This window comes from Cyprinodon tularosa, unplaced genomic scaffold (assembly GCF_016077235.1).
Source record: "Cyprinodon tularosa strain WSP-4 unplaced genomic scaffold, ASM1607723v1 ctg677, whole genome shotgun sequence".
In the NCBI taxonomy this organism is placed as follows: domain Eukaryota; kingdom Metazoa; phylum Chordata; class Actinopteri; order Cyprinodontiformes; family Cyprinodontidae; genus Cyprinodon; species Cyprinodon tularosa.
The window spans coordinates 264006-291264 of NW_024039426.1; the positions used below are offsets into that span (position 1 = coordinate 264006).

General features: G+C 37.1%; 1 protein-coding gene across 1 annotated transcript in view; it reads right to left on the reverse strand.

Moving 5' to 3' along the window:
• Positions 1–27259, reverse strand: part of nphp4 (nephronophthisis 4) — a 259600-nt gene that overhangs the window by 73599 nt on the left and 158742 nt on the right. Inside the window, exons 12-14 of the mRNA XM_038267561.1 lie at positions 11731–11868; positions 3599–3756; positions 406–597 (exon numbers count right to left, since the gene is read on the reverse strand). Of these exons, the coding sequence (XP_038123489.1) occupies positions 406–597; positions 3599–3756; positions 11731–11868 (488 nt within the window). The remainder of the gene's footprint in view (positions 1–405; positions 598–3598; positions 3757–11730; positions 11869–27259) is intronic.

Genomic DNA, 27259 nt, shown 5'->3' on the forward strand with positions numbered 1-27259 from the left:
ACAGCAAAACGACTCAGATGTGTTTGATTGGCCAAGTCAAAGTCCGGACAGAAATCCATAAGAATCAGAGGGAAAAGGTTTATATTTTACAAATAATCTCCATTTATTAAAACTGAGGTGAAGGCAAATGGGCAGATTTTTATTTTGGAAAAAAAAAACTTTAGTCCACATATTTTACCTCCATTTGACAAAAATGGGGACATTTGTGTTGGTCAATGGACTACAATCCTTCTTAAATACAGTGAAGTTTCTTGGCGTTCTAATCTGACAAAATGTGAAAGCTTATTCAAAAAACTTCCAATTATTTAGAGCCAAGTCAGAGAATATGCAGTGTTTTATACTTTTTAAGACACTTAATCAGTATGCTCACTAAGGCTGTATGTGCCACAGCAGAGCAGACATTACCTGGTAAATGCCAGAAACTGAAAGACCAGCAGGTTTCCCTGTAAGAGGTCAGCCTCCTCCCGCTGAGGATCGAAGGGCACAGGTTCAGTCGGGTCCAGGACTTCCGCCACCTGCCCGCTGCAGTCCACAATTTCAGGAAAACCGGCCGAGAAGAGGTGTGCCAGGGAGCTTCTGGAGCTGACAGAGCAGGAACTGGAAAAAGGAAAGGAAAATGTCAGATCTGATGGAGCACAGCCCACAGACTTCTTCAAACGTGTTCTTGATGCCTGACAAACAACAGGAGGTAATGTGTCGATTCCCTGCTGCACAGGCCTCATTAAGGTGATTGGTTTGAAATGAGTCAGGAAAAATGAAGGGGAAAAAAATACCACAACACCTGTTTATAGATTCAGACCTTTCTCACTTTATCCCGCATTCTCTCTGTAATCTGAGATGTTTATCGTTTGAGGGATAACATCAACTTTATCGTTTCATCCCGTTTAACTAAACGCAAGTTTCAATATCCGTCTGCACTAAACATAGATGTGATGAAACGATGATTAGAAGGCATACGGATGTCAGCATTATCCATCAAACAGCAGCTCCAGGGTAACAGTTACAGGGGAGGAAAGGGGGACGGGTGCCAAAGCGCTCCCTCAGGATCCTAAGGCATAATTTCCATTTATCGCTAATCATAGTGGCCACCTGTTTCAACAGAACTACACTAACATTCATAACTTTTACTTTTAAAACTCAGGATGCAATGGCTCAGTCTACTGCAGCATGCAGATGGCTGAATACAGTCCAGGAATAAGAAAATAAGCAATAACAAGATAGCATGAAAAACAGAGGTCTATTCAGTAAATTACTAAGCCAGTAATAAAGAATTTCTTATAGCGGCCTTGATCAAACTAATTATGGTGATGGTAGTGATGGGAGGTAATCTTTTTTCCCCCTCTGCAGCTGGATCAATTTCATGCTTTTTTTTTCATTTTCCCTTTCTCTCCTAATTTAGTCACTGAAATGATATTCCAGCCATCATCTGTGTTTCAGAAGGGGCTCCATCAGATATGCACAGCAACTTGGATTAAACCGCTTTTGACTTTATTGTTTTTCCCCAAAAAGTGGGTCATCTCACTCTGAAAACAGTCAAAAAGATGTTCTGGCTCTGAGTGAAGAGGCAAAGATGTTTCAGTTCACTGAACTGAACAACATGGTGTCTGGATCCAAAACGCTGGGATTGGGAAAATTGTTTCAGCGCCAGCTGCTTATTTACTGACGCCGCTCATCGATGCACGGCTTTGTTTCTCAGTGTCTGTGCTCGTTATTTGCAAAGTGTTGTTTTTTAATTTAGGGAAGTAGCTCGACAGATATGGGAGTGTTTTTATGGAAACTCTATTGGTGAATTTTTAATTCAGATTAGAAAAGTAATAAATAATTATTGCATTATTCACAGAACTGTTGAAGAAAAAAATCAAATACCTAAAAGGATATGGATACATTTAAGAATATTATCTTAAAAAGTTAGACCTATATTCAAGTTCCTACAGTAAACCAAGCTGAAACTAAAATATTATCATTAGCTTCATTAGCTTCAATAAACTGTATGAACTGTAGTAAACAAAAAACAAACAAACATAATCACTATTCATTTAATTTTACGTTGTTGTTTAACAACCGCTATGATTCTCTTCTAACATATATACTGTATATATCATATGCAACTTGCATTTTTGATAATGTTATATTCTCATATTTATTTATAGTAGTTTTGGGTGGGGAAGGAAAACCCCCCACAGATGCTATGGCCTGCAGAATTCCAAGAAATAAACATGGATTATCCAGACTTGACAACCCAACTGAAAACAATGTGTACTTTAATAGAAATAGTTTTATATTGGGCTTTACACAGGTGTAGACTGGGCATCAGGAAAGGTGGTATAGTTCCTGGTTAACCGTCTGCTACCTGCTCAGTGTCAGTGTCTGCAAATCTTAGCAGACAATGGCCCTTTTTTGGGTCACATTTATCCGTGCTGTTCATTCATTTCAGTCAACACATAGTGAGCAGCAGACTCACACCCAAGCCTCATCCTTTCTGTTCCTAAGGCACAGGACAGATTGAGAATCCGCTGCATAAAACTTGGAGCACGAGAGTCAGTGGAGAGGAAAGGAGAAGTCAGGGAAGGGAAAATAATGAATTGGCCGAAAAGTGCTGCAAAATAATGTGAGGGAGCAGGTAAGACATCAACAGTAGGGCTGCAACTAAAAAGTATTTTGCTAATCGAGTAATCTGTTGATTATTTTTCCCATTTATTGATCAATAATAGTTCCTCAAAGAAGTGCTTTTTTTATGGAATTAAACCAGGTGAAACTAAAACTTTTCTCTTTGCGGATATCTCGGTAGAGCATATTGAAAGATAAAAATGTTGTTTTTTGTATGTTAAATGCCAACGTTTTTTTTTTTACTTTTATGTTTGGTATAATTGCTGCTCCAAGTCAGCTAAAGCATATTCTAACAGGGTCTCTATATACTCCTGTTAATGATAAATCGTTACTTAGTTGACACACATATCAATTGACGATTATTTCAATTATCGATTAATCAAAATTTATCTGATTGTTTCAGACCTAATAAACAGTAAAGTGAAAATGTTAGCATAGCCTATTCAGGCTACAACTTTATCAGGAGGTGAGATCATTTTGGATTAAATTAAGACTGAATTTTCAAAACCAAAGTTTTTTCAAAGGAAGAAATGCAGAAAACAGGAAAGTGTGCTATAAACCTGCTGATTGACTGCAGATTGTTTCTTCTCTGACCTCAGAGGCTACAACTCCGTAAAGATGCTGTTGATGGATATTCTGGGTTCTATTAACCCAGGTTCTATTCAACCGTAGCAATTATAGATTATTTAGGATGTTAATGTCAGCTGGATAACAGATTTGTGTTAACTGGATTATGATGGCCTGAGTGTTTGGAGAAAAAAAATTCTGCTCCTAGCTGCACAGTGATGCAGCTTGTGTTGGCATTCTCATGTTATTTATCATTTGGAATTTGCATCCATTTCTGTGTTATTCCATTACACTATTTAAGATTTCTGAACTATTTATTACAGGATTCTAACAAATGATGACAGCTTCCATCAATCCCTCTTGGGGGCTTGGTGTAGGTTTAAATTCCTTTTGTTAAATGTGACAAACAACGTGAGCCGCTGACCTCGGCACATTAATTCCCAGATTAATGACAGGAGCATGGACAGGGGTGAAGGGCAGCTCTTGAAGTTGGTCTCCTTCTACGTCCTTGGCGGTAACCTCTCCTCCTTCCCGCTGAAGGTCCATCTCCAGGTGGGTGATGCTGCTGACAGCTGAACAGGCCTACAAAAACAAACATAACAATCAATGTATAGATAAAAGAATAAATAGGATTAATACAGCTGAATTGCTGCAGTTCAGCAACCACCTGTTTTCCTTCACTGATAATTCTGACTGTTCCCCATTTTTAAGTTCTCCTTCATAGCCATCACTCAAAATGGCATAAAGCAAATTTTGCTATCTAATTACAAGCTGATCACATAGAAGTGTAGGCAAATATGCAGGAATCATAAAGGCTGACTCACTGCAGTACAATTAAAAGGACTGATTTTACTAAACACAGCTGACAACTGGATGCATGGGAAGTGAAATTGGGTAATGAGACATGGATTAAAATAATGAGGCAATAAGTAAAAAAACTTGTAGTGGATTTGTCAAAACAGATTCCAGAAAGCGCCTAATGCTCTGACTGCTCTGGCCCTGAGCTTACAGTGGAAATAAGTATCTTTCACACACAGCAGCCATGTGTCAAGAGGAGGTAAGGAGCTTACCCTGGTCTGGGTTTGCTCGGTCCGTCCAGTGTTTGCTCTGATTCAAATAACTTGTGTAGAGTATATAAAAGTAAAGCTGCACCACTCCGGCTTCTCTGTTTTCTTCACCAGTTTTTGGTTTATATAGAGTTTGATTTGCTGATTCAGAATGATACAGATTTTGAGGTTTCTATGCTCAGATTATTGTCTGAAACTCAAATCATTGAGGGATGTTGTCATGCGGCTTTTAAACGTGTGCCCTCCCCTACACACATGAATCAAATGGCAATACAGAACCACATCACTAGCATGCGGTCAAAGTCCACAGAGCTCAGCAAATGAGCTAATATTCAAGTCTGGAGCATTGAAGCAGAGACACATCTAGAAGTTGCAGGAGGCATAACCTTGAGACGGCAGCTTTGAAGACAGTTCTAAAAAGTAGAAGTTGAATGCAAAAAAAAAAATCTATAGAAATGTCAAGATTATTTCCATTTATGCATCAAAACTCCATATTTAGTTTCAGAGTTCGAATGAAAAAAATAAGCCTAAAATCATAAGCTGAACAGCAATTAAGTTTGTCTTTTTCATGTGCAGCTGATCAAGGACAAATATCTAATTTCTCACCCTGGATGATTTTTGTGTGGTCTATCTCTGAGTGCTAAACCTTAGCTTTGTTATATTTTAACTCTGACTGTTATCTTTATTAAGAAAGTGAGAGAAATTCACATGTTGTTAGAAATGATCAATTGTAGCATACATCTTGCATCCCACAGGTGATTATATGTGCAGTAATTAGGAATGAATGAAGCTGATTACAAGATTGTTCTAGATCACAATATTTTCTGTTTATTTTTGCTGGATTTTGGTGTTGCACAGTGCCTTGCAGTAAGAAGGTTCCAGGTTCGAAGCCTGATCTGGGGTCTTTCAGCATTGAGTTTGCACGTTCTCCCGGCTTCCTCCCACAGTCCAAAAACATGACTGTTTGGTTAATTGGCTTCTCTAAATTCTCCTAAGGTTTAAGTGTGTGTGTGAATAGTTGTTTGTCCTGTTTGTCTCTGTGTTGCCCTGCGATGGACTGATGACCTGTCCAGGGTGTACCCCGCCTCTCCCCCACTGACAGCTGGAGATAGGCACCAGCACCCCTCACGACCCCAGCAGGGATAAGCATGATGGAAATAGGATGGAATGATGTAGCTGGATTTCTATCATGTTTTCAAAGATCTATTTTTAAAACATCCCAATGCATCATGTTTTGGAGAAACAGCCATACCCTTTCAACTTTCTTATATATTTTATTTTAAAACCTCAAAAAAAGATGAGAATGGTTGAAAGAAAAATCAACATTAATAAATACATGTGCATGTCACATTTGTACTTAAAAAAGGCACTTTATGATGTTCCTGAACATATTCCATCAGAGGAGATAATATACTTGATAGATATATTAGCCTATGTAGCATACATTTTAATACAGTGTGAATAAGAAGAATGAATACCTGTCTCCACCTGTTTATAATTCCACTGCAAGCATTCAGCTCCACCTATCTCCTCTAGTTAACGTTCACGGTGACATCTTAATGAGGCTTTAAAAGACAGCAGGTGCTCTGGCAAAAACACCCATCCCATAAATCAGATGGATTATTTAGAGTGATTATTCCATATATAACTACACACTGAACACATCAGTGGTGCTGCTGCTCTCAGAAACAGTGGAGGCTCAATGGTGTTAATTGAATCCAAACGTCACGTATTGCGTTAACAAACGCTGAAACACATAAAAAACGTCATTACAACGGGTAAAAATAGCTGTTGTGAAGAGCTATGAAATAATAAACTTTAGAAACCACAGCAAGACTTCAGCTCAAGATGACTGTTCTTAATAAATTATCACTTTTCCCTCATCGCTGTCCGGCCACCGTCAGTCAAAACTCCTTAAGTAAGTTTGCCAATCAGCATCAAGCAGCCAACTTCACAACCTGCCCCTGCTTCATAGACCTTTAAGACGTTTAGCCTCAGTGGAAATGATGTATTTTTTCGTGTTATCCAATCAGAGCTCAAAGAGGCTGGCAGGCAGCGTCCTGCTGATTCCAGAGCGGAAGGGAGATTGCATCTGAGAGTGGGCTCAATGTGCAACATTCTCATGAAATCAGGCACATTTTAGCGCATATTTAATTCACTTTAATGTATACATTTATAAAGTTTGATAATAAATATTTTACCAATAATTTAACAAATTTTACTGGGGAGGTTTAGCCTCTCTAGTCAATGAGGAATAATCACTATTATACATTTTCCCTTCATACTCATCATAAAGCTACCAATAGTCCATCCCAGAATTTGTCCATCTGCCCAAGCCTCTGTCCTCATACCAACTCTCTTAAAGAGACTACGGAAAATTTTTAATTAATAAAAGTGTATTTGTTGAGGTCTACAATGCAACTTTTAGAACAACAGCCTTTGGAAACATGAAGTATTGATACGGCCATGGTTTATGTATTGTTTAGTGATGATTTTGGACATTGCACAGCTATTAAATAAACACTAAGTTTCTTTTCAACCTTCATAAAATAATTTCATAATTTCCTTAATACGTCGACTTACAACTAGTTGAATCAGACCTCTTTCATGTCCCATGGTGGTCTGTATCGCTTTGACCGTCACTTAGCAACCAAGGAGGGTGGCAGTAACCCTGCCACACAAAACAACTACAAATCTGCAGACTTCTTTATGGAATTTGTCACCTTCCTCTTTCCCCATTTGTTATATATGGAGGTCCATCCAACAAAATTTCCCTGAGAGACTTTATTCGTGCAAATTGTGCAGGGTTAATATTCAGGCAATGCAGCACCTTCCTGCTGGAATCTATACATGTGTTTACGGTGAAATTATCAAATATACTATTATATTTATCTATATTCATATTTAACTTACACCTATAAATGACCCATATTCTCCATAAGTCATTGAGGCCATGCCAACCTATTCATATTCATGCAATATATACAGATATATGCTGGTGAAGATTCTCAGTCATCCATGTCATAGCCATTCCAAAAAAAATAAAAAATAAATTACATTAAAAACAATCCACTGGACATTGATTCCAAGTTTGCAGACACCTATTTTATGAAAATAGGTGGTTTGAGAGGGGCGTGAAGGAAGCCATCTATGTTCGGAAACAAAAAACAACCTTAAACAGAGGAGGTTGACTCAGGTTTCAGCTTTCAAAAACCTACAATGCAGCAGTTGAGTTAATCCCTTTTCCGTTTACATCGCAGCCCCGGCCCCTGTACAGGAGATCGGAAGACTTCGCCTATTCAGCCAGGCCCACAAACCCCTTTTAACAACACCACTTTCGGACATTTAGATGGGTATGGGGAATTGCAGGCTAACAAAACAAAAGGAGCCAAACGACCCCCTTTTAAAAGGGCTGGATCCGGTTTGGTCTGTTTCAATTAGCATGTTTTCAAAACACAAACAAGGTGTTGAGGTACTAACAGCCGTGCTACTGTATGAAACCTCGAACTCAACACTTTCCTCACATTTTGAATTGACAAAGCTTCTTGGATGGGAAGCGAAACGTCTTCAAACTTGGAAACAAAATGAAGTGGTGTTTTTAATTTCACTTTTTTTGGAATGGCACGGTATAACATATACATCTGTATGTATATTCATAACACAATATTCTATAGCCCTGTATCCCTTCCACTCAGGAGAGTTGGACTTTTCAAGTTACAATTGTTTCAATATAAATCATTTCCTTTTCCAGGGGCTTTGGTTAAACTCCCGATCTAGTAATTTATTTATTTCCCGGGGCTCGTTAAAGGGGTGGGGTTACATAGCTTGTTAGCCACACAGAGAGGAAAGGACACAGACCTAAACAAACAAATACTGTGCTAAGGTATTTTGGTTTCTTATTTGTTGTGTTAAAAAACACCAACTATTATCCACCGAGTGCTAATGAAGGCAATATTTAGTGAAGCGTTTCCTCCTCTGTAGTTTTTTTCCCCACCCTTTACACCTGTAGACATTTTAAAATTCATATTAGACGTCAAGTACAGCTGGATATTCTTGAACTTTTCATCATCATATCACCAATAACCTTGGCTATTATCCCGCTGCTGCATTTGCACAGGTACACATGTGCAACATGTGATGAAACAGCCAGCGACATAATAGCCTCTGAGGTTGGCATGGTATGAAACGCTAGCTTTCAAAATGTTAAATGCTCCTAATAATTGATGACTTTGCACTCGCTGCCATTAAGCTGCTGCGGTGTGATAACATATGGATGAGTGATTTTCATGGGGAGGTGTGTTCAGGTTTTATGGTTGCAAGGACAAATGGAGGTTTAAACAGTAAATTCTGCAAGCTAATTTACTGAAAGAAACTATCAACTGCGTTATTATTAGGACCTATTTTCAGAAAGAAGGGTAAGGGTCAAACCTTTCTTTTTGCTTCATTGACTGCTGCCATTTCAGACGCCGCCTTATATGGAAATCAAAGATAGGTTTGTAGAGTAAAAATCAGCTTTAAATAAAAATGAAACAAACAATTATAGTTAAACAATAAAAAAAATGGCTTCTAGGCATGTATGGAGGAACTGTGGTTATTATTTTAGCTTCACAAAATAAAGGCCTTTGGGTAATCTATAGATGCATGTGTCCAGTTGTAATGTGGACAAAAAAGCAAAACAATCTAATAATGCAAAATAGACAAAAAACTTTTATCCGTCAGTGTAGTTACAGCGAAAAAGATAGACAGATAAGGTATTCTGGCTGTTCTCAGAGCACGACTTAGTCTGTGTGAGCCAAATTCAATTGTGTCTCTTCTTTGCAATATTGTGTTCCTGATTATGCCCTTATCTTCTGCAGGACTTAGACACAGTTCTTGGATTATTCAGGCAATATGATTCATAGCCTAAGCTGTATGGATTTCAAGCATAATAGATGGGAGAAACATAATAAAATAGCTGCTGTCTAGTTAGAAACCCATTTCAAGCTGTATTGCAGCACAGCAATACGGCTTTTGCAATCTGCTGTAAAGCAAAAAAGGGGAAAAAAATGGAAACAGTTTTTTTTATGTTTAATATCTATGAGATAAAAATGTATTTTGCTTATGGTAGAAATCTACTTGCCTGCTCAAAATGGGAGCCCTACCCCCATCTGAATAAAAACGAGGGTCACACAGCTAATTAAAAGGACTGGTTGTAAAGAAAAGAAACATCCTGAAAATGATGGATCGGTTATGATGATCTAGATCTATTTGATATATTTATGTCAACATTTAATGCTTTAGTTCCATGCAGCTTTGAAGCCTTAATATGAAGACAGTAAGTGCTTCTGAAACCTTGGAAATGAATCTCAAGGCTGAACATGTACAGTAAACACTGTAAAATTGGGGAATAAATCTTCATGGTTTTCTACTTTTTTAAGAGCTATTTGTTAGATAACATGTTCTGACAGCTCTATCAGAAAGTGTTCAACAATTGCTACACCTTGAGAAAGGCGTTCGGATTATTCCGGTATCAGATGAAAAACATTGAGGCTGAAACAACAATCTGGGAATTAAAAGGAAGGAAAAACACCAGAGTTTAAAACAAAATTTGTGTCCTTTTCACCATGTAAAGGACACAGTAAATATGTGAATCATAGCGCTACTCACTTCCTAAAAACATACCATACCATGGTGGTAACACCGTAACGTTTTTTTGCATTTTTTAGCAAAGACAGGAAACCTGCTCTGAAAAGATTGGAAAATAAATAAACCGCTCTCCTTCTCCATCCATTTCAAAAATATGCAGTACTTTGTGTTGATCTGTTGCATAACATTCTAGAATAACGTATTTTAAACACGTTTTGTGCAATACGCTAGCTGTTAACTAATGGATGGATATGTATTTCATGGTGGTGCAACCATTTTGGTAGGCTGTCTGATTTTTTTTTTTTCTTTTAAACCCCTTTTTGAGAAGTCATAGTTAGCAAAACGTGATGAACACCTATGCTTAGAGTTGTTTTCTTCTTGCTGCTCTTCCATGAAGCCCAGATTTTTCAAGTCACTAAAAGTTGTCCTCCCATCAGGTGCTTATTTGGATTGAATAGAGGCTCTGTTAACCTGTCATGATAGTGCAGGTTTGTAGTACGACCACATTTAAGAAAATTATGGATTGAACAGCACTCTGTGAAATCTTTACCTTTCTAGTTGAGGATGTTTCTCCCCTAATGTTCTCTGATTCTTTTCACAGAACAGCAGTTATTTACTGCACACACACAAGCCTCCCCTCACTGTGTGGGATTGCACCACTGTTTCTAATGTGCCCTGAACCAATTCCCAAATATATGCCTCGCTATAGAAGAACATGGTTTAATTTAGCAAAGACAAGGCAGCTTTCACATGCAAAATGAGTGCCAGCTAATTCTCAGCAAACACCCACAACAGCAGGGAGCAGGTTACTCCTGCATCGTTTCAGAAAATTATTCACCAGAGGTATTAAAATCTGCAAACTAAAGCCAACTTGCTCCACTTTGCAAAACTGTATGCAATGATTGTAATGGTTGGATCCCGAAATTCTAGTTTATATACACTTTAATGTTGTTCACTGTATATATCATTGATCTTAACATTAAAAATGAATGTATCAGCGTCACAAAATTGGCTTAAATTTATACACTTAAATTGGAACAGATGCAAGATAGCAATTATAGCATATTATATAAAATAATTCAAATAAGACAGATTTTTTTTATTTTGAGAGTTAATCTGAAACAAATACTTATTCAAAAGACCAAACCAGTCAGGTAAAAAGCTGTCGAAAAGTTTAAAGCAGGTTTTTTTTATTTTATAGAAGAAAAAAATATCCCACTTTTAACATGATCAGTGTACTGCACACATCACTTTGGGAATTGTTTTCTTTGGCATAAACAGGGACGACGGTTCAGAGATTATGGGAGGATGATGCAGCCAAATACATTACTGCATTAAAACTCTTAAGAAACAAGAAGGGGTTTAACTTCCATCAGAGAAAGGAAACCATAATATAGCCGGGGCTACATCAGAACTTCTTAAAACAAAGCATATTTAGGTGTGAAATAAAGGATTTATGTCAAGACGACATTTCTGTTTAAAGATATTCTTCAACCAATCTGACTACACTTGAGGCTAAAAACCTTTAGTCTCAAGGAACAAAGGGAATAAAAACATACCCTAAAAACTTACAGCTGTAATTGTGGTCTGTCTCATCAAAGTTTTATGGTTGTAACCTGACAAAATATGGAAAATGTCAAGGTGTAGAAATGCTTCTGCCAAGCTTGGTATGCTTGAACTAAATCATTGCCTGCATTGTCTTGAGGATATATAAACCACTTAGCTTATTTTGTGTAGAAATGTCAGTCTTGTAAATGCTTGTCTTTGTTAAACGCTTTTTTATTTGGCATGAATGTGAAATTTGAGTGTGAGACCATGACTGGGTGTATTTGTGTGTGTAAGCGAACGGGGGTGGAAGTCTTACGACATGTGACAGCTGGTGGGCCGATGCCAACGGGGAAGGATGGAGCAGAGAAGGAAATGACTGTTGCCACGGTAACGCCGAGCTGAAGTGGCTGATGGTCGGGTAGCGTGAAGTAGCTGCCAGCTGAGACAGTGAGAGCTGCGGAGAAACAACGCAAACGACTTGCTGTTATTATTATGATTACCAACAGCAGTGCTAAGAAATATGCTTTCTGCCGGAGAGACAAGTGCCGCCTCAGATCACAACAGCCCATTACTCTTTAACACTTAGAACCCCCTCATACTCCCTCTAGCTTCCACACCCCCAAACAGTTCCTCTTCTCCCTTTTTATCTTGAAGACGTGAAAAGAAAGCGCAGCACTTAAACATTGTTTGAAAGTGGCATCGAACTGCAATATCTCTTTACAGGAAACTCTTCAATCTTGAAACAAAGCAAAAGAGCAATCGTGCTGCTTCATTTGCAGTCTATAGCATTCATATTTGACATTAATTATTGAATCCAATGCTGAAGCTGATGTCATTTAATTGACCTTGTTTTATCAGCATGTATTGTCTCCTCTGCAGCATAACACTAACCTTTTGCTCTATAGTGCTGTAAAAGCAAATTAACTTCAATAAGTTCCATAAAGATGCTCTCTTTATGCATAAAGAGGTTGAGAAGTACTTCTTAATCAAGAAAAAGAAGAGACTTTAAACTATTTTTTATATGTATATTACAGACTTTTTATTCCTCACTGAGGAACTTGAAAACCTCACTGATGAAGTTTTCAAATAAATACCGAACAAAAAGGAGAGATGGCAGTAAATGTAATTAAATCAACGTAATGTTTTTCTTTTTATTAAAGTAATTAACCTTTCTTTTTTTGTTTAGCCACATATCCAGAGGAACTGAGTCTCAATCCATCTGCTTCACACTCCTCATGCTTGTCCAGGTTCTGCCCTGAGGAACACTGAGGCCAGACATGAGGTGAAAGGCATCTATAAGGATTCTGCCTAAACGTTTACTGAGCTGCAAAGTCATAAGGCTGCCTGGACATTCAAACATCTTTGGCCCGTTAACCACTCTGCAATGGTTAAGAGCTGTTCAACAGTTAATTTCAAACTAAACTACAGTAAACTCTTTTTGGGGGCGGTAGGAAGTCTGATCCCTCAACAGATACAACACTTCGGGAAAATACTACCCCATATGACACGTCACAGGCCCTGCCACTAACCTGATTTGCAACACTAAGATGCCTTGTCTGTCAACTACGCCAATAGCATTTCAGTGCCTTTAGCGAATTCTCTTCCAGAGCTGATGCCCCACTGCCAGGCAGCTTTTTAACTGCTTCAGTGATTTCATGGTGCATGATGATGGACCCACCTTCTCCTGCATCCTTAGATTGCCTCCTATTAAGGTAATCCTAAACATACTCATCCTTCGCCAACAATATCCATCATCTGGGTTTGTAGTTCCCTCTCAAACTAAGCCACTACTTCTGCCCAGCCACCAGGGGCATTTTCTTAGTAATATCTGCCATGATGATGGAGTTAGAGCTCTTAGGCTTTGCCTTCCCAACTAAGAAAATAGTGACTTAATTAAAGAAATCCTCAAAGTTTATTCTCCACTTCCTAAAAGTACTGTGGGTTCCTAAAACCTAACAGCCAACCATCAGAGATGGCAAAAGTACTCAATTTCCGTACTTGAGTAAAAGTACAGATACTTGTGTTAAAAAATACTCTGGTAAAAGTGGAAGTACTGATTAAACTTCTTTACTCAAGTAAAAGTAACAAAGTACAGGCTTGTAAATTTACTTAAAGTATAAAAGTAAAAGTAGAAACCACTTTTTTCATGCCGTTGCCTACATTTTAAATGATTGTCTGCCAATAGGACTAGATCTCCGTTGTGTTTCAATCATCTCGTTGTCCATGCTACTATGCTAACGCCACCGCCACCAAGCTGCAATGATTTGCCGCCAATGAATACCGCCGAACATGTCGATTCATCTTGTAGTGGTGCGTCAAATGCAACGTAGATTCCTATCCAATTAGATTGAATTTGGCATTGATGACGTGAAAAATAATAACGGTAACTCCATTGAAATGATCAAAACTAAAGTAACGAGCCACTTTTTTTAAATGTAAGGAGTAGAAAGTACAGATATTTGTGTAAAAATGTAAGGAGTAGAAGTAAAAAGTCGCCATAAAAAAAAGTAGTAAAGTAAAGTAAAAATATCAGAAAAATCTACTTGAGTACAGTAACAAAGTATTTGTACTTCGTTACTTCCCATCTCTGCCAACCATGGACCATGTTCTCCTTTTTTAAATCTTCAAATGGTTGGCCACAACTTCCCCAAGCCAGAGGGCCCTGCTTTAGAGGTTTACTAAGAGAATTTGAAATAAGAGGTCTGTCCAGAGCAGACCCTGACCCTGATGTAGGGATGGAAGCCAAGAACCCTTTTGTGGTTCTGTAGAATTAGCTTTTGAGTATTATTGTAAAGAGGGATATCTAGATCTCCCTCTGACAATAAACAGATTGAGAAATTTAAAATTGTTTTGTGGAATTAAATCTTTTCAAGGTTCTAAACTGAAAAAGGGAACCCTTTTTGACTTTAGAACTACAGTATCAACTTCTGTACTTATAAAGACTTATTTAAACTCAGAAAAACTAAACTCAACTAACTATGACAGAAGAGTCCTAAAAATAAACACATTTTTGTATGATATATACAGTTACATTTGATAAACAAATGATTATGCATTACAGTATATTACATACTCTTAGCATGATTATAACTCTAAGTGTTGTTGGCTTTATTTTTATAAAACAGTATTTTTAAAGTGCATTGAAAACTTTACGGTACAGCATTTGACTGTTTTAAATTCTACTTAATTTTGTGCTTTTTGTCAGTAGGTTAACTTAAACACAGAAATTGCACATGGGGCTCAACAAGGGTCGATCATAGGGCTCCTCCTATTACATATCTGCATGCTCCCATGCATTCCAACCTTTATAAACAACAAAATTAACTACCATCACTATGCAGATGACACACAACTATACATTAAAATGTCTTTGCAGAACTTTGAAAAAATGTGTATTCATGAGTTTATTTTCAGTAGAACCAGAGAATTGATTACTGTAATGTTAACTTCACAGGTCTGTCTAAAAAGCAGAGCAAACAAATGCATCTGATCAGCTGATCCCGAGTGCTACCCACTTCCTCACCAAATCTAAGAAAGTGGAGCACATCATCTCAGTGGTCCTTCCAATGGTTCCCAAATACTTGTATTCATCTACAAATCACTAAATAGCTTAGCACGAAAATAATTTACAGACTTATTTTCAGTCTGTCGACTGTGCAGACATCTCAGGTCTTCTGGCTCAAATCTACTCTGCATATCCAAAACCAGAACCAAACAAGGAGAAGCAGCTTTTAGTACTCACGCTCCACTAATCTGAAATAAAGTCTCAGAAAACTAAAGGCACTGCAACCCAAAGTTGTTGTAATTTATTTTAGAGTAGCTTTTGACTATTCTATCTAAAATATATATATTTGTATATAATTCAATATATCATTTTATTTTAAAATTTGTGCCACTGCAATGTAATTTTCCTTTTTTTCCCCCATCATGTACAACACTTTCAATTGCCTTGCTATTGACACGTACTATGTAAATAAACTTTCCTTGAAGGTCTGGGCTAGTAGTCTAACAGACAACAGGCTACTTGTGTGCCACAGTTAAAAGTGGAGTTTCAACCACTACATTTTCAATCACTGAGGGAAAAATTGTTTATTATTTTCACTTTAGACTAATGAAAAGACACAGTAAAATAACTAAGCAAAATAACTATGGAATTAAAAACATGTGTCAACAGACCTTTAATAATGCTCTATGCCTGCAATGTTGCTTCAAGTGAAGGACAAACAGAGTTCTGGAGATAAAGTCAATGTATCTACCGAGGTGCTATCTACCTATAGACCTATAGACCACAGATCGACCTACCTTCATCCTGTCTCAAAAAGTGAAATGCTCTATTAAACTGAGATTGTCTGTGGAGAGTTATAATAAAGTACAAACCTTAACCTTTGTAAGAAAAGAATTCTCTGCTCCACAGACCAAATTTAACATTTAAAAGGAACAGCTTCCAGGGCAGACATAAGATGCTGCATCACAGTAAGCCCCTTTTACAGATTTACCTTCTCTTCATGGCCTGGCTTAGGGGAAACTCTTTTGTTTTATAACTTGGTGCTTAGCAACATAACCATTGTCAACAATAAAGATGATGTACTTATAGAGCACATTAGGTTTGACAGTTTTCACACATTCCCTCTATTCTGAATGACTGTTCAAGGTTTAAAGAATCATTTAGTTTATCTTTAATCAATAATGGTGCAATTAATACATTTTCAACATTTAATGCAATCATCAGTTTTAAGTGTAAACACACAGACATAAGTTTGTCTGCAAAATAAGACAAGCTTTCTGGCAACCCATTTGAAGAAGTGCACAACCTGAGCTCATAATAATTGAAGCTGAGAAAAGGTATGCTTAGAAAAATAATAATAACAAACCATAGCAGTACGCAAGTTTCAGAGCTGCTGGACTCTATACTTTCAACTCCTCGGCAAGGTAACCAATTTAAATGCTTTCTAAGTGAGGTGTGAAGTTAAATTAAACCAATTTTCCATGGCAGAATGGAAAAAGGCAGGGATGTCTATTAAAACAGCAGGTGTCTGAAATGACAGCACCGATGTACATTGGTAAAATAGATTTTCAAACAGTGACTACTTTCAAAAGACCTCTGTAATAAAGATGACACAGTAACAGACACTGCATGTCTTTTCTGTAAGTTTCGGTTTGTAGAAATGTTTTACCGCTTTTTTCACATATTAAGTCAATTATGATGTGAATTTAAGATGTATATTAATGACAAATAACTTTTTTTTATTACAAAATACTATTCTTATTGCAGTTAGGAACACAGGTATAAAGCTGATGCACTAAGTGTAGACAGTAAGAATCATTCTGAGTATTTTTAGGTCTGTGAAGTTAATGGATGTGCAACTTTAAAAAGTAACTGAATACAGTTTAAGTAATTTGATGTAATATCTAAACTTTATTTTTACTTTTAAGAATTTCTATGAGGCTATTTAATGGGGATTAGGGATGCGGAGGCATCAGAGGACAGGCTGATTTGTGAAGTCCAAACTCTTATTGCATTTCTAGAAATAAATACCTTCAACATTTTAGTTTAATATATATATATAAATAGCGATAGAACCAGTTTTATGTTAAAGTTCCTTAGTTCTGTCTAAAGGGTGTTTAAAAGCCTAAAGTAAGCAAAAAAATTAAATATATGCTGCTGGAAATTAACTAAAAAGGTGACTTTTTTTTTGAATAAATGGGTTTGAAAACAAAATAAATCCACAAGGAAATACATTGAAGTCTGTAGCTCTAATAGTTCAAGAGATTTTGACTATTTTCTTTGCTTCTGTTTTATATAAGAATATACAAGAAACAAAACTAAAAATGAAAGTTAGCCTTTGATAGATAGCTAACAATGCTAATATTGATGATCTGGCAATACAAGCGGTCCTTCTAACCAAAACAGAGAAAAGCAGGCAGCAACGGGTCAACAACAGGTTATAGACCCCTTGTATTCCCACATATCGACAGAGATTTGAATTCTTGTCATTTTTAGTCTTTGAAAACAACACTTTTAGATTAAAATGTCCATTTCATAAAGAACAAGACACAGATTTTAAACCAAAGTAATTTAACACAAGGTGAATCTTTATTGAAAACTGCTGCCCACTCCAGCGTAAGAATGACGGGAACGCCACACTTCCACAATTATTTACTCACATTATTACTCAATAACTTTTGCTTTTATCATTTCCAATTCTTTTCCCACCTCCAGATTAAGCTGAATGTTTCTTCACTTCTTGCGAGCTTAGAAATGCGAGGCACAAACCTGAAACAGTAAAGCTCTTAATCTGAAAATGCAACCTTTTACACCTTTCACTTCAGGAAAGATAGATCAATATCAATATGGATACAAGTATCTTTGAAGGAAATCACAATAAAAAGAAGAGAATAAAATGTGAAGTGTGATATAGATATAAGATTTAGAATCTATGCAGTGTTGTAATGAATAGACATTATGTTTGTAGCTGTATATATGGGGACCTCATGCCAAATCTAAGCCAACGGACCATGAAGTCTACCTTGAATGTAGACTTTATAGCTTGGATATTAATGGGTAACGTACATGCATAGATTTTATTCCATTAAAGTCATAACCAAGTGGTATGGTTATACAATATTCATATTTTGCTGTAACCGATTCAGTGCTGAAACGATGAATGTAAACAAGGGTTAATGAAAATGAAGCAGCAAAATATCAAAGCCAAAGAAACGGAAAACAGCAATTAAAGAAAAAAACAAATTACTAAATCTACAATGCACTAGAACATCTGTGAAAAATTAGATATCATTGAGAAAACAATGTTTTATATCGTCACATTTAGTATTTGATTGCATGAAAACATTTATCCATCTGTTTGGATTCTCTTCTTATTTTAGAGAATTAGCGTTTTTAACCGCCTTTCATTCCATGCTTCACAGCTGTGTGGGCACAGATCTAAAATGAGCTGTTTTGGTTGCTGGGATGATGGTCAAAACAACCACACATCTCAAAATACCGAAAGTGTGAAGGCCAGGGGAATGTCAGAAGTCAGGCCCTGCAAGTACTGCTGGGCCAAATCACATTTTACACACACATGCATGTGAGTCATCACGCTCTGCACATTGAGGGTGTGAAAGACACAAGACAGACCAAGGATGAGAGGATCTCATGCACACACATATGCACACACAGCGACATGAAGATAATGTGAAGCCAGAATGTGAGCAGATGATCTGCTTGGCTGTCAGGGCAAACAGGCTGAGCTCAGAACTTTGCCATTCAACCTTATGCCACAGCTCAACGCTGCACTCAGCCCATAAGAGGCAGAGCAAGCAAGCAGAGCCAATTCCTGTTGCTAACAGATTCTAAATGGTGCCTGTGGAAATGTCCAGCTTGGTAGGCAAGGTTCTTATATTGCACTGTTCAAGAAACACCTCTTTCACAAGTTATTTATATAGATTTAGGTTTGAATAACTTCCAAATTTTACAAAAAGGTCTCGTCTGGTTCGAAGCAATATCAACATATTGAACATCAATATTCAAAGATTAAAGTAATGCCAAGAGGTCTTCCAATCTTAAATAGCTGGAGCTCATCACCTAAGATAAACTTTCAAAAAACCAGTACAATAGGCTTAAAAAAAGCCATTTGCTAATAAAATGTTAATAGGTCTTATTTTTCTTCAAAAATATGATTCTCTTTTTTCAGTGTTTCATTACCTTCTGAAAGCTGAATTTCTTATTTCAAATTCTAAAAAAGTAATTGTGGTGAAAAGAAAAATAATCTTGACTCGATAAATAATTTACCAATAGAGAAACAGGTTTAAGCTTAATTATAAAATTCCTTTTCAGATGAAACAGAAGCTTTCAACACACAGATAGTCGCAAAAGAGGCAAAATATGGTTTCTCTCCGCTAACTTATGGCATAATTGGTAAAAACCTGTCAGACTCTTTTTAAATATTAATAAAGGGTATCTAAATACTTTAAATATGCTACTCAAATGTTGAGCTTTCAAATTGAAACCCCCCCTGAGACAGACCGGAACTAAGATGGGTGTAAATATGCCAACATCTACAGCTCTAAGGTGTTTATTTAAGGCTGAGCTTGGAAAATAAATGCTGACAGTCAAAAACAACTGCCAAAATTGAAACTATAGGAGCCAAAAAAGCAGTGGCAAGACTTCTCTGTAGTGTGTTACTGTATGTATAAGAGTTAAATGGAAGGAAATATATGTGAAAAAAGCTCTCAGCAGAGGTCAGACTAAGTCATTGCTTTGGAAGTCACATTTAAGCCTGTCTTCTTACTAAAGCCGAGGTTAAAGTACCAAGTTAGGGCAAGGAAATCTTAAGTCAAGTCATCAGCTTTTGATTTTCAGTCATAAACATGTGATTTACAAATGACTTGGAATAGAGCAACCACCAAGAAGAAGCAAACTTTTAAAAAAGAGAGAAATATTACCTGTGAGACATGCAGTGAATGAGGTGAATAATGGTGAAACATCCGTGATAAAATATCCAGAATTCTACATGAAATAATATCTTTATGTTAACCAACTGCACCAGTCTGGGTTTTGCAGCAGGCTTTACAACTCAGCTGTCGCTCAGTCCTGAACTGCTCGTAACAGTGATTAATTTCACTAGTGTGGAAACATGTTTATCTCTGCAGTAACATTGTTGATTTTTAATGTGGAAGGGGAGTTCTCAGCCTTCCTCAAATGCCCATTTAAGAAACAGCAGCTTGTGGCATTTTTATACTGGTTTCATTTTTCACCTGGGGGAACTGCTACATGGTCAGCATTGGTGCAGGACAGGACAGGGGGAGAAGGAAGGCTATTGGATTTGGGCTTTTAATGATTAACATTTTCTTATAGGTTTAAACCTATGAGAAGTGGAACACATTGAGTGGCACGAAGTTAGAGAAACTGAAAGTTTTAAAGTACTACCGGGCCTGCTGAGGAGAATATTGGAAAAAACAGCGATAATTGCTTATTTGGAGAGGATGTTAAGCCATAAACTGAGAAGCTCTCAGAATTAGTTTGTAGCTCTCTAATGTTCCAGCTGTAGCATCATGACTTCCTCTGCCTAAGATGTTTGTCATAAACCACCTCATTTATTTTTTCTTTTCATTCTTCCCAGAACATCTGCATAAGAGGAAGTCAGAGATGAGCGGAACATGAAGTCAGGGTTTTAACAAGGGATCCTAGAGAAAGACAAACCAATTACAAGAGGGATCTTCTCAGAATCAAAGACAAAAAACAATAAAAAAGAAAAAAGAGTGTTATTGTGACGTAGTATCATGTTATAGTGTGAACCATGGGGGTAAAACTTGCGTATGAGAGTGTGAGGAGAGAAAAACGTGCTATCTTGCTAAAGTGAGTGAAATGTCACAGTATCTCCAGCTGCAGCAAACAAAGTCCAGAAAACGTGCCGGTTTAATGATAGGAGCATTAAAAACCACAGTAAGAAACATACCATCATCTGTATCATTAGGCAACAGCCACAATTTCTATTCTCGTTGAGCATATTTTTTCTGGCAAACTCTTTTAATGTTTGTTTGTGTTCTTTTCTGTTTTCTAACCACCCACCACTCCAGGCAGATGGCCGCCCTTCCTGAGTCTGTTTTTTCTTGAGGTCTCTTCCTGTAAGAAGGGAGTTTCCTCCGCTATCACCCGCAGAATAATGCACGGACGGGATGGGGGGTATGGTGAAATTAATAAAAGAAGAAAACGTTGGGCTCCTTTGCCAGGCTACTTTCTCTAAACAATGATTTACTGAAAATGTAATGTGCTAAACAAAATAGAACAACTAAATATAATCATAAATTAGGTGGATTCTAAATTATTTTCTTCTAAACTTGTCTAAAGTTAAAACGCATTGAAATAAGCTGTATTTAGTTTTTTATTTTAAAATTCACCTTCAATATATTTAGCAAACAGAAAACCTAATTTAAAACAACATGATGGTTACTATCATAGCTCTGTACCATGCTTTTATCCTAGTTGTATTGATCACACTTTAAACACACTTAAAATAAATCATGCTTTTTAAGTTTTTAATAAAATGTTCACTGTTTAAAATAGAAAAGTTTGAACTATAGGCTACTTTACAATAAAGTAAAATAGGTTAAAAAATGTAGGAATTGCAAATTTTCTTATTTAGTCATACTATTTGGGTACTGATGTGATAGATCAACAAGAAATATTGGTTAATGGATATGTGAAATAAACAGATATACGGGGGGGGGTTGTTCTGTGAAGGCCTCAAATGGCATTTGAGAACAAACAGCATCATGAAGATGAAGGAAAATAGCAGACAGGTCAGAAAGCTGTGGAGCATTGTTCAATCCATCACCTTTAATTGGAAGCATCCAGCTAAACTGACAGACAGGTCAAGGAAAGCATTAATCAGAGAGTCAGGCCATTATTACATTTACACAGTAAAATCTTTAACCCCAGAACAGTGGTCTGAAGAACATTATTATCTAAATAAAAGCCATAAAAGGTTTTGGAAAGTTATGTAGCGGCCCATTCAGACACAAAGGCTGTGGCACATTAACCTGACTCCGCCAGATGGATTTGCTCCGCATATCCATCTGGAAACCTTCCGTTGAAGTAATTTTGGGAAGGGGCGAAAATACTGGTTAGCTGATTGGCCTATGTTGGTGATAGACGGGCCAAATGAACCAATCAGATCAACGAAGCTTATGACGTACTAACAGAGCGACGACAAAAACACAACCACAAGCCAGGCACAAGCCAATTGATAGATCAAACTCTTTCCAAAACCAGTCGGGAGAAGAGCAAAAACATCTTTTCCTCTGAGAAAAGCCTCCAGAGCAGTGTTATGCTCTTCTTTCAGTGAAGAAATACTCTGTAATTCTGATAAAACTTGCTCAATAGCCACGCTAACGCTAGTTTCATCGGCTGAAGCCGCCATGTTCTTTAGACTGAGCTGTCGCGCTTCTCGTTGCGTCACACCTCAACACGCCTCAAAGCCAACGCTGATTGGACGTTCGTTTGGTGAACTGCTCCAAATTTTCTTTAACGAAGAGTAGCCAGACTGATCTGCGAGTGAAACCTTGAAAGCTCGCGAGATCAGGATGGTCTCACGAGGCTAGTGGCACATGGACTGTATGTGAAAACTGTGTGCGCAGCAAATTACACATGGTGTAACGCATGGTGGTGGCTGCATCAGGCTGTGGAGATACTCTGGAAGAACAGTTACTAGTGGCATTAAAAGGCAATTAAGGCAAAGGTCCACCTTTAAGAGCTAAATCTGGTTAGGAATCATTTTGTAGGACTAAATTAAAAGCATGCTGGCAGATGTTTTCTATCTGATCTGACTGAGCTTGAGCTATTCCATGAAAAAAGCCTGGAAGAACATTTAGTTTAGACATACAAAGCTGACCCTATGAAGTACTGACCCAGGGGGGTGAATTTAGACTCATTTTTATTCAATAATTTTTTATTCAAATCGTTTATTTAAAATTCTACTACATTTTATTTCATACTTCTTAGTTTTTCCCACATATCACATGGATCCTTAATGGAATACAGACACAGATTTCGGGCTGTAATATAAGGAATTCAAGGCAACTCAACAAAAAAGTTTATTTTTATAGCTGATGGAAAAAATAATATAAAATAAGATTTATACTTCATTTATGAGTAAGAATGGTGTAAATATGATATACAACTCTCAAAAGTAGACAAAAAAAAAATCTTTGGCTGACGTAAAAGTTTATTTTATTTATCCAGTTTAGTCGTTGTTCTCTTTAATATTACATTGTACCTGTAGAAATGAAATACACCTGAAAACTATGATTCCAACTCTTTTAGACTACGAGATAAAGACAGGAAAGGAGTCAAATTTGCATAAAAAGCACAGCAAACAGCACAGCTACTCATTTTTATGTATTAAAAGAACAAAAGCAGCACAGCCCTTCTCTGCGAAAGAGATGAGCTGAAATTAGGCTGCATGGAGCCAGTGCCAGTTCCCAAACAAGCCCATTGCCAAGTAACGAAGCAGAACACGGCTTCACCTTCAGCCCACTGACTACAAGACCTGGTTTGGCAGAACATGAATGCGACCCTGAAGCATGATCGCTGCCCAATGTTAGAACTCATGAGAGAAACAATCATCGACAGGGGCAAACAAACGGATCTGCCATTCTAAACGCAGCCTATAAATAACAGCAAATCTTTAGCGCAGTGCGCTGTGGCAAATGGAGAGCATCAAGGATCAATAATTTATGCAAGCAAGAAGAGAGTCATCAGGCCCAACAATCCCAGCAAACAGACGTGGGGCCTGCAGCTTGTTTGCAGAGCCATTTCAGAGCAGGACGCTACAGATTAATCAGAGTTTGACATCCACTTTGAAAGGGAAGGTGGGGAGTGTTATAAAAGGGGGATCACTTTTGTAATGCCCTTTCCACGTTAGACCTTTTTTAAAGACTAGAGGAAAACTGGTGATCAACAGCATTGCTCAGAGGTTCTGGAAGGCCAACAAAATAAACCGTCTATTATATTAAGCAATGGAGGCACGAATGATTGCTGCTTCACATCCCTATCCACTCATAAATGTCCATATTCAAAAGATTTAAGGTGAAAGGATTGTGATGTTTCAAATTGGCTGAAAGCTGAAAAGCTCAATATCCTTAAATATCTTTCTAATACGACAAAGTAGTTGCAAAACAGTTGCTTCTTTTCACATTTAACTCTAAATTCCATTAGTATGGAGAGATGTTTTTGAAAAGCCTATCATGCAAAAAAGAAAATATTCTTATTTAGCAAGATGTTTGATACACTGCAAAAGATTAAATCTAAATAAGTCATTTTTTCTTAAAATAAGTGCATTTTTTCTTGAATTAAGTATTTAAGTGAGACACTTTGCCAATGGAATAAGACAATTTACACTTAAAATAAGAAAAAAACAATTGCATTGTCTTATTTCAAGTGCATAATATCTAGATACCTTATTTTAAGAGTAAAAATACTCATTCCATTGGCAAATCATCTTATTTACCTGCTCAAGTTAAGGGTAAATACCCTTAATTTAAGACATTTTTACTACTTTTGAGATCATTTTTGCAGTGTAATCCGTACCTGCACTGCTAAAACATTCTGAAAATGAGTAAAAAAATTCTTAAAATAAGTGTATTTAACCTTCATTTGAGTAAGAAAATAAGATAAAATGCCAATGGAATTAACCTTTTTATCCTTAGAATAAGATATATAGATATTATGCACTTGAATAAGAGACAATGCTTATTTTAAATGTAAGTTGTCTTGTTGCATTGGCAAAGTCTCTCACTTACCTCCTCAATTGAACAGAAAACGCTCTTAGATTTACATTTTTTGCAGTGTGTGAGATCAGTTATAAAACTGTTTTTTGATTCTCTAAAGAAAGATGAAAGGAAAAACTGAGTTAAAATAATTAAAATGGTGATGCTGAAAAAAAAAATAATAACGCAACTGAAAAAAAGCAGAATAGGACTTTAAATGACAGTCAAGGAAACTTTCATCCCAACCTACTTTAACCTGTTAGAGCTGAAGGTCTGCTAACGCTTTGTATGACTGGCTGCTAATGATGCTGTTTTTAAATTCAGCGTGTGATTATCCAGAAATTGTCTCTGAAATTGGCAGAAGTATATTCTCTAATTCTTTTTCTCCCCCCCCCCAGAAATTTGTATTATTAACAGCTTATTAAATCCACCATGTCTTTGTCTTTCATGACGTGAGATTTCCTTCTGAAGCAAACTTAATTGCTTCTTTTGGGAAATAGCAGCTGAACTTTAACCCTAAACGCTGAAAATGTGCTGTACTGCAAAGGATCCTGTTAGATGCAGAGGGAAAAACCAGAATGGGATGAAAGAATTAGAAAGAAAAAAACGTTTTTTCTCACATACCATTTAAGCCAGTACATTGGAAAAGGATTCGTCGGGAATTAAGTGTGAAAAATTAGATCCTCTTGAGAGTGATGTGTAAAAGAGTATATTTAGTTAAGCACCTTCTCTTAATGCTGTCCCCAAAGAGCTGCCCAGTGCGACCACAGACGTCTGTTCTCCGCTACTGGGAGCTGCCCACTTCTATGATCCTACCGCCCTGCCAGCTTAATCAAAATAAGGTTGATTTGTAGAGTTCAGGGGCGCAGCGCTCCTGTAGCTCAAAGCCCCTGATAGCTCAATTTAAAACGAGTCGACAAACCGACCCACTTTGTGCCCAGGGAGCCGGCATTGAAACAGAGCTGATATCTCCTCTCCCTCCTTTCCTTGGACTCAAATATGTTACTGTGTGCACGCCTGTATGTGTCCTCAGCTTCATCCTCGTGGAGAGAGCACCATTTATCACCACTCCCAGTCCCCATTGGCACTTCCACTCAGGCTGAAGGATGATGGTTACGCCCTGCAGCTCAGCTCAGTCCAGCTCAGCTCAGCCAGGACACACAATATACACAATCAGCAGCACATATGTTCAGCACATATGTCTGGTGTAACTTTCCTGCTCTGAAATGCGTATAAGCCTTTCTCACTCACAATCTATGACGTGGAAGTCTAATCAGGGAACAATTAAATATATTACAAAGTAAAAGAGGGATTGATCAGTACTATATTAGCAGCCTGTGGGAAGCCTCTGACATAAACAGATGGTAATGTGACATTTTATCTGATTGGATGCAACTAGGCGTGATTATCTTCATCAGTAATTCCCCTCCTTGCAAGGTTTCCGAGGTGACTCAAGTGTTCTGTGACTGACACAAACAGACTTTTTGCTGTCTTTCATCAGGAATATCACTTCCAACACACACGCGCCCACACACTTCCATTATTTCCCTCTTTGCTGTGTGACTTCTGAGTTTTTTCCTGCAAAGCTCTGCTGGATATTTTAAGAGAAGAGGAACATTATTCTAAGAGCTTATAAAAGTGGCAAATACATAAGAAAGGAGGACAAAAACAATTGTAAACAAGTCTGTGCTTAATTTTACCATTTACTTACAATGTTGGAAAAACTGAAGCCAATAAACCTTTTCTGCAAACGTTATCACAGTATATATACTTGATCTGTTTTATTTGGGGACAACATGACAATCTAACCACCATCAAGAAGTAATTATCTTAAAACAATCGATTAGTAAAGTTTGTTGTTCATGTTTTAAACTACCCGACATAGCTTAATGTCTGGTGATGTTACCATTATATCTTTCTGGTTACATTTGAGGGTATTTTCAGAAAAGAGGAAGGTGCCTGAGGAAGATGTTAAGATGAGGTTAGATAGAGATGATCAATGTTCTATACTGTGATGCGGTTCCCTCAAGTTCTGAGGAATATAAAGATGCATAATGATCTATAAGACACTTTATTTTAGGTTAGAGAAACTAGAAAATCTGAAAGTCAAATTTCAGACAAAAGACCTTCTTTCCTTCATCTGTTTATTTGAGCCCCCTTAAATTGAACTGCTAAAGTTACCAGAATGGCAGCATGTGTGTAGCAAAAAGTAGTATGCTTGAAGTAAATTCTATTAAGAATACTTAAGTACAAGTTTAGAAAGTATACCGAACAATGTACTTTTAGTGTACTTGAGGTATTACTAAAGTAATACTTCTTCGAACTAAATTGGGACATTTTTAAGTTTACTAAAGTATACTTTAATAAACAATAAAGTAAACAATAGTATAGTCAAGTACACTTGACTATACTATTGTTAAGTAAATGAAATATAGTTTAGAATAAGTAAACTAAGTGCACTGCCTGATTGTAAGTATGAAATTAGTGCACTTTTAGTATACATGAATAAAATACTTTTTTCTAAGGGAAAGTTTCTATACATTTTATCTGTAACAGATAATATTGGGAAAGGAGAG